Source organism: Crassostrea angulata, chromosome 4 (genome assembly GCF_025612915.1).
Source record: "Crassostrea angulata isolate pt1a10 chromosome 4, ASM2561291v2, whole genome shotgun sequence".
NCBI lineage: Eukaryota > Metazoa > Mollusca > Bivalvia > Ostreida > Ostreidae > Magallana > Magallana angulata.
This window is the reverse complement of record NC_069114.1, coordinates 46,642,051-46,654,061: the sequence shown is the minus strand read 5'-3', so window position 1 is coordinate 46,654,061 and position 12,011 is coordinate 46,642,051. Positions and strand designations below refer to the sequence as shown.

The 12,011-nt window shown below is 33.3% G+C and overlaps 1 protein-coding gene across 2 annotated transcripts; it reads right to left on the bottom strand.

The window, feature by feature from the left end:
• Positions 1-357: 357 nt before the first annotated feature.
• On the bottom strand, positions 358-11,551 carry LOC128179390 (prolactin-releasing peptide receptor-like). 2 transcript variants are annotated; one of them, XM_052846799.1, is made up of 3 exons: positions 11,460-11,551; positions 3,210-4,421; positions 358-1,398 (listed from the first exon to the last, which is right to left on the bottom strand). In XM_052846799.1, the coding sequence occupies exons 2-3, from the start codon at positions 4,365-4,367 to the stop codon at positions 1,318-1,320; spliced, it is 1,239 nt and encodes a 412-aa protein (XP_052702759.1). In that variant the 5' UTR covers positions 4,368-4,421; positions 11,460-11,551; the 3' UTR covers positions 358-1,317. The 2 variants fall into 2 exon arrangements, with proteins under 2 accessions (XP_052702759.1, XP_052702760.1); XM_052846800.1 differs by having other exon boundaries at positions 361-1,401.
• Between the last annotated feature and the right edge of the window lie 460 nt (positions 11,552-12,011).

The window sequence follows — 12,011 nt, the reverse complement described above, 5'->3', positions numbered from 1 at the left end:
CAAGTCGAAGGAATCTAAAATCAACAGACGCATGGACAATAAAAGTTAGAATAATTTACAACCAATAAAAGTTAAAAAAGAAAACCCAACATCTCTAGCTTAAAGAACAAGTGACAAGACTAAGTATACTTGTTCCAAGAGCAAGTATCGTCAGCCCACTCAGCATAGGGACAGATTGCCGGGTGATGTGTCTTCATCTGACACACAAAATTAATTGCAAATCGTTTTGTTTATGCAAGCAATCATGCAGACTGAAAAACAGGGCAACGATAAGACAGAAACTAAAGAATGATGTCTTCTTTGCTTAACTTTAAGCAAAGTAGTGAAAATTAACAATTTTATTTTTAGGTATATAAATTAATGGCAAAATAAATATATTGTCCGAGTCTCAATGCAACAGTAATTGCTATAGACAGTGGTAAAACGACCAAATAGTAACATAAATAAATGGTTGTGAACTTCATAGCAGATATCAATTCACAAGAAAATTCTCGTCTGATTTATTTATAGAAGATTGCCTAAATATCTGTTCTACTAACCCATACCAGTTCCGGTTTATTTGTCAAAATCCAAAATACTCACTTTCTGCGATACGTAGAATAAATCCAGCAGATTAGTTTGGATGTTGTATAATCTTCAATGAAAACATTGAAATGTTCCTTCGCAAAGTCACACCTGTCAAATGCTTTGTCATTTTCTCTTACATGGTTCAGATACAAAGAGATGTGAAGAACAATAAAAATGAAAATAAAAATAAGGCGATTACTAAAGCGACAGACAAAAATGACATCTCCGTGCCTACAGCGGTTTGATTGCTTTCATTTGTTAGGTTACAAGATGACAGTTTGCTTCCCACTTTTAATCTCACGCGTTCTGGCGCAGGCCATTTAGCATGTGATGTTAGATCAATGGCCATAAAACCGTACATTAACGTCCTGAAATCGGCAAAAATAAAAATTTTATATTTAGCAGCGCCTGGCTATTTTTGGTAGGTTTAAAATAAGTGTTAAAATGGTTATGTTGTTTATGATTCAAGGAAAAGGTTGCTGTTGTCTGGCCTTGAGTGTTTAGACGAAAACTTTATTCAAAAAAACAACAATACAATATGACGTACAAATGGTAGATAGACACGAAAATAGGTTATTTCATGATTTTAAAAAGGTTTTTTTATGGAACAATCTTATATACTTGGTTCACTGAATATAAACACAATGTTTACCCAAATAAAGTTAATATCAAAAGATAGCATACATATTAGTAACATGAATAAATGGTGTATTATACGTCGCATCATGGTCCTTGGGCAGTCTATGTAGCTTACAGCGGTTCTGGAGTGTTTCCATTCTGAATGGTCAGCGCCCCGTCTATGGTTCTAAATGTTGACACTGGGACTGAAATCTGCTGTCAAATAAAAGAACGCAAAGAACTCAATAGAAATTGAAATACATACCAGAGATGTATCTCTGCGTCTTATCTTCCCTACTACAAATCGATAACATACCGAGAAAAAGTCTTGTGACAGGAACCAGTTCAATTAAAATAAAACACATGTAAATGAAATGCCATAAAAATGTTTATGATAATGATGAATGTAAAATTGAGATAATAATTATATAAAGCAATCGTTATGTTCGACTTGTTTTTTGTGATAAAATAACATTTGCCTTTTAGAACATGTAAAGATTATTTGAACATCGAGTCAAATTACAGTAAAAAATGACTGAGATAAAAACTTTAATTTGCTGGTCACCTGTTCTATATCTTAAAAAGTCATATAGAACAATAACATCTCAAAAAGTTTTCTTCTAAAACTTATGCCATTTTAGTTGAAGCACCCTCAAATAGTGTTGATTAAAGTTTATACAAATTATTTTGTTTATGACTCTATAAAGCTTATATTATTATGCCTACTGTTGCGCAGGTGAGCGATGTAGCCCTTCTATATTTTTAACGGGAGCTAAAGTTTTTCAGAATGTGTTTATTCCAGCTTGAACTGTCATATTGGTAAAATTTAGCACGAAAGTGTTAAACAGGACGTCGGCTAACGCGTTCATTTGATATTTCCCCGAACAGTTCATCACTTCGAACACATCAAGTCATTAGAAATAACGACCATGTTTGTAATACACGATTTCATCATGCCCACGCTTTCCAGCTGCAAGTATCCATTTTTCTCCCTTTACCGTATTGTTACTAACAACAATACATGGAATAAAAATAGGAATATATGAAAAAATGCTTTGATTCCCTCGAAAGTCAAAGATATAATGGAACATTATGTTTTGTGTCCTATAATCTTATTCCAGGCAGGTAACATCGGGGGGGGGGGGGGGGGGGGTTCCCGCAGCAAGCATTTTTTACAGACCCCCCCCCCCATCCCATGGATTTTAGAAATGTTGTAATAATATTCCTCTGTTATTTTATTGTTTTATTTTATTTAGCTTGTCAAGATATTTTGAATGAGTCTAGCCCCAACTCTCAAAAACGATACTACATGCCTGTATTTTCAAAATTACTTCCACAACTGTGGCATACCTAGGGGTGTCTATAACCTCCTTCTTTACATGTATGTAAAATAAACAACTAGTATTAAAGTCTTTTGTTTTCAAAATGCCACACATGTAATGTGTTGTATTTGTTCCTGTTTGTAATGCTAGTAAAAACAAAAGCTACCCAAATCGGGGTGCAAATGTTTGTCTGCTTTTAGATTGACTAAATCGATGTAATTGTATGTAATAGTATCTGTATGTCCACTTAATATGTATAATGGCAGTTATGATGTCTGGAACTTATTGACCACGTTTAATGTTAAGTTTGACAATACAGTGGAATACTAATTGTTTTCATGTTTCCAATATTGCTAAGATTAAGAAAGATTCTCATGGTATCAAATGATGCTGCACGATTAGACCTGTTGTGTCTACTTTGTAAGATCAAGCAATCTCTACATGCATGCGTGTGCTAGTCAATCGAAAAATTTTAAACGTGATGGAAGTTCATTACCGGAAACATTCGTCAGAATGCAGAGTAACATGCTAATGTATATCAGCATATTTGAAACTCTTAATAGACCGATACAGGGAAAATGGTCTACCTACATGTTTCATTTTGATGTAGAGTAAGGTATACTCTCTCCATATTCATACTATCTTAACTAAGAAAATAAATAAGCACGTTTTTGTGAACATGAAATGATCTTAATTGCTTACCTTTTTGGATTTTCTTTTCATGCCAAACTTGAAATAACCCCTCAGTTTGTCCTTCGTGGAATCTGACATTTTCCAGGAGGCAAACAATACCGGATTAACGCATGTTGACAAGAAACCAAACCATGTAAATGTTGTATACGTTATATCAAAATGTCCAGTGTTATTTCCACTTTCATGAACGAAGAATTGGACCAAAATCAGAATATTGAGCGGACACCAGCAAATAGCAAACAAGGTCACCATCGATATAATGTATCTATGTGTTCGCTTTTCTGCTGGCAGGTCAAGGTCGTCATCGCTACACATGTGATCAGAACGTACCGTATGTCGTTGGTTCGAATCCTCTGATCCAACTCTAGACGTCTCGTCATCTTCGAGAGTTAGACGAGAGGTACACGTGACGTTATTTGAATTTGTTTCGAAGTGGATAGATATGGAGCTGGTATCTAATGATTTCAGTTCCGCTGAAACTTTTAGGCACAAGAATCCCATGATGGCAAGTGGCATGGCATAAAGAGTTACAAACATAGCTCTGATATATTCCTCGATATGTCGTTCTTGGTTGATGTAACATATACCAACACCGAGAAACCTGTATCCTAGAATGGCACCCAGGTCAATGTATTTTATATATACAGCATAAGGGAGGACAATACACACAGAGACCACCCATACACCTATGATGCACAACCCTGCGGGCAAGCGGGGCCGGAAAGGATTAACAATCAGCCGATATCTGTCGATAGCGATCATAAGATATGTAAGCATTGACGAATGAATTGGAAAACATTGCAGCATTGGTAGAAAGAAACACATGAAGCTTCCAAATATCCAGTTATGAATAAGCAAGTTAGCCAGTGAAACAGGAAGAACAAATATACATTTAAGAATGTCAGAAAAGGCGATGTTTCCAAGAAACAGGAACGTCTGGTCCCTGTATAATCTTCGTTTCCCTATAACAATTATGATTGCAAGGTTTCCACACAAACCAAATAGACCAACCAAGGCATGAAGAAACATAAATAGCGGGTAGACGTAACGTAGGGATCGTCGCACGTGCGGCTGCGTGAAGTCCACGTCATCCGTACTGTTTTTGTCATCTATGAACTTGAAAACCAGCTCTAGGAAAGCCCGATCCCCCTGATCTACAAGCGCCATCTTTCTTTGAAACTTTGATATCTCACAGCTGCTGTCTTTCTTTAGTTGTTCGATCTGTCAGACAACAAAAACGTAATATGAAATTAATAATTAATTTCTTTAATCTTATTTCAATTTTATTTAATGCAAACTATTCTTCTATTCTGAAAAATCATGGCAGACTTTGGTATTTAATGCTATTTATAATTAAATATCACGGTCTGATTTTGATCTCTGGCCTAGGGGTTTTGATCCTGAGAGGTGGTGAAATCATATCCACACCACTCAATCCAAGAAATAATCCCTGGTTTGAGATCAGTATAAATGAATCTAAAAGATAAACCTAAGCAGGAATATATTTAAGTTGGTATTCAGGCCAGCATATATCTTGTAAAGGGTATTTCTCAGGAATTTAAACCATTCGTGTTGAATAACGCTACTGCAAGTAATTTTAGCCTTTATTTAGTGAACTAACAACATTCAGTCACGAAATCTTGAATTTCTCTTGGTTGTTGATTAAATCACATTATTTAAGAGCCCATGGCAGTCGTTTTATATTGGAAATCGTTGTATAACGCAAGGAAGTAATATTCAAGGCCTGTACTCCTTTTCTTTATTTAAAGAAACATGCCTCTACCACAGATTGTGCCTGTATGCTTTTAAGAGTTCCTCAGTTATTTTCTAAACAGAGAAATAGCAGACATGCTTTGAAGAAGTACAGAAACGATCTTTATTATAAAGTTGTATATATATTTACACTCATTTAGCATAATCAAAATTACAAAACAACACGACGCTCTTTCCTAATCAGCTGAATTAAAATGTGGCATATCTTGATCAAAATTATACTGTTTGAATTTAAGCGCGGATAAGTATCATGTTTATTCAAAATTAAATTTTTAATCGAGATTGGACTCGGAGAAACGCCTACTGTCGGAGTAATTTAACTAAACAAACAAGCTTTGTCATTTTATTTGCATGTGACATGACGTTTAAAACAGAGATAGGAATAACGGAGGAGAAAACAGCAAAAATACACGTATATTTACATTTCAGATGCAATTTATCTTATTTTTTTAATAAAAAGAATTTTACTTGTTATTACGATGTTTTTGATATGATTCAATATATATCCCTTTATCACATGTTTAGCCCAATATGCGAAGGATATCGTTATCAATCATGAGATCATTTTTTGATATTACACTGAGTATTCTTACCCAACATAACGTCAAAATTAAACATTACGTAAGTTTAGGCGGTTTATTAACGTAAAATGAAAATGTAAAAAATAAAATTCACTTGAAAAATGTAGAGTTGTACATGTGAAGCATTTAATACTGTCTAGTTTTTTTTTTCATGAATTGATAAAAATGTGTTAAAAAATAAAATGTTTTTGTTAATCTTCAATGATATTTTCCCCATGCTTAAAGTTGTTGCCATTTTGTAATAAATGCGTTGTGCGGCTGAGAAAAGACTTGGTAAAGCATGTGATAAAAAATCGCTCATGATTTGCTACGGTATATACTCGTTGTGTGTTTTATATCTCCTCGCCAGCCATGATAACATGCTATTTAGTTCGCTTCCGCAACTAAAAATATAGTACCAGAAACTTTGTAGAGATTTTTTTTTATATATTTACATGTAAATATGATTTAACTATAATTTTTCACAAGTACATATCAAATTGGTTATGTAAGTTTGAACCTTTCCTTTTAATAAGTATATAATCTTACAATAATAAACATATTCAAAACGCTTGATGGCGTTTATATTTGTGCTCATAGGCACAATTGTTTCCAGAGGAAATTGAACGTCGCAGATTTCTAGTGCAAGCAAAAGGGGAATTATACACTGAATGTGAATATTCATTTTTGTTCTCCGTCTAAATTTATTTTAATTCTATGAAATATTATCAAAATATGCATATTTCGTTGTTTTATACCTACATTGAATCAAAAATTTAAATATTGGAATCCTAACGGTCGCAATTCCCCCCTTTCTTAATTGAATATAAGAAGTCATTTTAAGACGATTAAAATTTATCTAAAACTGCATTTTCATAGAACACTGTTTTTGAAAAATATCACATCAATTTTATATTACATAGGTCATATTCAGTTTTTATCATTACTCTTGAAAAATGGACCTTGACCTGACCTTTAAAAAAGGTTTTTACTGATTTAACTGTCATTCATTTTTTTTATTCCAAATTTCTGGATTTATAAACGATTAAACAAATATGAGAAGACTCCTTCCTTGAATGACACTAAGGCGTTTAAGCTACATGTACCAAAAGGGCGTCATGAGACCAATTTTTCAGTGGTATGCAAGACTTGGATAACATTAACAAAACTCTTCCAATCTCTACGGATGATCATGATTATAAAAATTCTTTTATTTAAAAACCTTGATTTGCAATAAATTGACTTTTGTGGAGCAATTCCTGAAGTAAGCAACAACAGACTTAACCAAAAAAAAAAAAAAATCCAAACAAAAAATCCAGCAGATCAGGAGAAAAATTACGACTACAAATCTGTGACTGCGGAAATAACCATAAATATCTGCAAAGGAACTTAAATCTAGAAGTCAGGGACACGCTAAATGCAATCTACATTGATTTCAGAGAAGGAAAGATATGAACAAGTCTTAAAAGGGCTTAATCCTTGTTGCCATTTTTAGACAATTTAATCTTCTAGAAAAGGAGAGGTATTTGCAAAAACGAAAAAAAAAGAAATCTTCATTGATCTTAAAACTGAATCATAGGATTTTTTTAAAACTGAATATTTATTTTAGCTTGATAAATGATATCAAATCAGTTTAGAAGGAGCGGATGGGTAACTTCTTTATCACCTACATTGTACCTAGCCCCCTTTAGTCTGACAGGAATTATTTGAAATGCGAGAAAAAATATCACGTGAATTAGAGGCAAAACTGTAAGTTTTGTTTTAAGTCTAAAAAACAACTTGTTATCAAAACATTTGATTGCTTGACAATGAAACCTTTTGAAATATTTTACACTGAAAATAAATTCCAGCTTTATAAAATACGACAAGCAAAAGCAACCCTTGATTCCTACATTTCCTGCAATACCGCCATACCCTTTGTTTTACAAAGAATCAATCGGTTAACTTTATGTCCCCGTCATATATCCCTGAAACGCTTTGAGTTATGTAATTATAAATATAATGGATAAACGGGTATTAAGATCTATATTCTTTGATAACCACAGAGGGGTGATTTAAAAAAAAAATCTTCTAAACAAGAGTACAATGTTAAAAAAATTATGATTTAAAAAATGTTTGTTAAAAAAAAATGTAAACTCATCCAAAGGAACAATTATATAAAAGTAATTTGCTGTTATGTTTTTCAAATTATCACAGTTTTGGCTTTGAAACGAAAGATACCACAGAAAGATCAAACAGATATGAAATTTTTAAAGCTAAGTTGAAAATGGATGCCTTCTAGTGATTTAATGCATATTTATTCATTACACTAAATAAATCTTATTATTAAACCAAATAACAAAAACGTTCTATGCGTTCGAGGAAACTCAATATAACACCACGTGTTATAGTTACACATGTAGAGTCGTGAATTTTTTTTATCAATTATCGTCAAAATTTACAAAAAGATTTGCAAAAGAACAATTGTACACAAATTTGACACACTTAGAAAGGCGTCTGTCGTGGAAGACGTAGTTACGCATAAAGACCTACAGGAAGGTGATATGATAGTTCACCCTGGTATATAGACCTACAGAAAAGTGATGTGATGGTACATCCTGGTATATAGACCTACAGAAAGGTGAAGTGATGATATACCCTGGTATATAGACCTACAGAAAGGTGATGTGATAGTTCACCTACCTTGGTATATAGACCTACAGGAAGGTGTTATGATAGTACACTCTGGTATATAGACCTTCAGAAAGGTGATGTGATAAATCACCCTGGTATAAAAATATACAGAAAGGTGATGTGATGGTACACTCTGGTATATAGACCTACAGAAAGGTGATGTGATGGTACATTCTGGTATATAGACCAACAGAAAGGTGATGTGATGGTACATCCTGGTATACAGACCTACAGAAAGGTGATGTGATGGTACACCCTGGTATATAGACCTACAGAAAGGTGATGTGATGGTACATCCTGATATATAGATCTACAGAAAGGTGATGTGATAGGACACCTTGGTATATAGATATACAGAAAGGTGATGTGATGGTACATCCTGGTATATAGACCTACAGAAAGGTGATGCGTTAATTCATCCTGGAACATAGATATACAGAAAGGTGATGCACCCTGGTATATAGACCTACAGAAAGGTGATGTGATGGTACACTCTGGTATATAGACCTAAAGAAAGGTGATGTGATTATACATCCTGATATATAGACCTACAGAAAGGTGATGTGATGGTACATCCTGATATATAGATCTACAGAAAGGTGATGTGATGGGTACACTCTGGTATATGGACCTAGAGAAAGGTGATTTGATTATACCTCCTTGTATATAGACCTATAGAAAGGTGATGTGTTAGTACATCCTGGTATATAGACCTACAGAAAGGTGATGTGATAATTCATCCTGGTATATAGACCTACAGAAAGGTGATGATGGTACATCCTGGTATATAGACCTACAGAAAGGTGATGTGATTATACATCCTGATATATAGACCTACAGAAAGGTGATGTGATGGTAGATCCTGATATATAGATATACAGAAAGGTGATGTGATATAACATTCTGGTATAAAGATTTACAAAAAAGTGATCTGATGGTACACCCTGGTATATAGACCTACAAAAAGGTGATTTGATAGCATACTCTTTACACCGTTAGACGGTAGAAAGTCCTATGTGAATAATCATTTTTTTGGAAATTTCAATGAGAATTTTCAGAAGCCTTGCTTTACACTTGAATACAATTTTATGTGGTATTGTTCGTGGTTCACCTAGAATGTGATCTACTGCACAAAGGCCAGGTTTAAAAATGCTTTAACTTATGTTATCATCAGAAACAGTAAAAATGTTTTCTACTCCTGGCAGTCTACAATGATGTCACTTCCTCTGTGTCACTTTCATCTAGTGAAAAAACTCAGATCATTTGTTACGGACAAATTAACTTATAACGACCAAGCTTTACCTGTCGATTGGCGGATCTGCGGGACGAACACTTCATGAACATAAAAATCAATGCCCAAATGTCAAAGATGAATCAAATCAACTGATTTCTCTCCAGTTGTATCGACTTTCTCACTCCAGTACAGTTTTACAACTATCAATTTCATGGCATTTAAATCAGAGCGTTTTTCTCTAAATAAAAATTGCATTATGTACCAGGGGTGTGACTAATTAGAAAAAAATACGATTAAAATTTAAATGATAGCAAATACAGAAATGAACAAGGGTTAATGTGGAAATTTTTTAGGAAGGGAATCTGAAAGTTTTGACATCTTTCTAATTTATATTTCATCTAAAACAATGTTTTTATTGTAAAATACCAAAAGATAAATTAAATTAAAAATTGGAATATGGTCTTAACGGTAGAATCGTTATATTCACGCATAAAAACAGATAAAACAAAATAAAATCGGAAATTAGAAACACACAATGTACAGTATGTACAGAGAATGTGTCATTTAAAATGCTTAATAGAAATTTGCCTTATATCTATCAAAATACAAAATATATGTTGGTCATTGGCTATTTAAACATTTCTCGTATCAACAAAACAGTGTTTGCCCTGTTCATAGCACGCGCTTATTGCTTGTCGCTTGGATTATTGTAAACATTAAATCTCGGTAATTATAACAGTTCTGAACGATTTGTCTTTTTCAAACTTAAATACAAGTAATAAACAGCATGTTAAAAAGTTCACCGGGATATGAAGTTGGTTGGTACGTGATAAAATCTACTGAGAAGCCCTTCGGGCTTCACAGGATTCGATCACGTGACCAACCAACTTCATATCCCAGTGAACTTTTTAAATTGCTGTTTATTTCTTAATTGATTACAGTGTATTCAACGCATGTTGATGTAACAGAGGCGAGGAATGAAATTGATGAAGAATATTTTCTTTATACTACTTCAAAGACAAGAAACAGAACAGATTTAGAACTTTGACCTACAACCGATTAAACACAAGTCTATTGATAACAAATTTTACTCTTCGAACACACCCCTACTTATGATTTCTGTCCTCTTATAACATTAAAAAACACTGTCGCCAATTTCATTCTATGTAGCAATCATGAAAAAAAATAAAATATTTAAGTTAAGAATTTTCTTTTCAAACTATAATTTATAAACCGTGCTGTTAATATATATTTAAAATCAATTTCGCAAAAAAGGTTTGTTACTGGGCGAGTGTGTGTCTCAGCCATATGAACTGCATCAGCAACAATTTAGATTTAACGATAGTGGAAAAGAACTAAGGCGAGATTAAACTGGTCAAAAGATGTTTAAAACGTTTTAAAGTTCATGATTTGACTTGGTAAAAATACCTGAAAATATCTGAACCGCCTGCAATATATTAATTCGAACGCATTAACTCTGACTTAATTTAATTCCAAGACTAGCAGTAAGGCAAAACAATAAAACGACACAAATCAATTTGCATGAACTTCATATTCTTTTTAGCTATCTTTCCCACAGATAATTAAGGAGAAAGCCATATTGAAATAATTATAAAGACTTGCCAAGTAATCGGCACGTTAATAGGAAAAAGGGAAGGAAACTTAAAAAGGATGCTCTAAATCGATACAATAAAAGAATCTAATTTAGTGAAGACAAAACCATAATGAAAGAGATGTTATCCCGTAGGAGGAATGTACGTGTAAAGGGAACAGTCCTCATTCAAAATTAAAATCAAACTGAAAATATAAAAAAGGATCTTGAAATGTACCGATATTTTACAGAGAATGCTAATAGTTTTATTTTTACGGGTCATCGTAACTTTAAATATGAAAAAGAAAATTTAAAGGTAGAATTTGAAATATTTTCATTGATTGTCACATCTAATCTAATCATTCTTGATTAAGAGATTTTTGATAAGTTTCTTAATATCGATCGTACAAACAAACTGTGATACTTACCACTAGCGTATATCTCCTCTCTATTTCCTCGCTGCCAGTCCTTTTGCATCACACTGCGGCAGTGAGACAGAATCTCCCCTTTATCAACGAAAGCTGTGGAAGGTAAAAAAGATCAATAATTATTTCACCTTCGTCATGTTAGCACTCTGATAAAACGAGCAGTTTCTTTGCAGAGAAAACAAATCTGCAGCATCGAGCAAATGAATACAACGCCATTTGTTATAATCGCGGAGACTGTTAATTCCTTATATATAGAAATTAGAGTTACTTTATACATTGTCGTTACTTTTCAGCACTAGTGATTACATCTGTCTTTAACTAAATTCAAATATTTATAACTTATAATTCAGTAAAGGATACAGTTTATCCACCTCTTAATTAATGTTAATTAAATAAGTGTTGTTAATAGGTAAATGCATTAACAGATGAGTCGGACAAAATCGATTAGAATAAGCCGGACACCGCATTGCTTAATCCGACGATAATAATGTTGTTTAAAAATACAATTTGGAGAGAAGAAGACAAATTATATGCTATTGGAATGTCGTATTG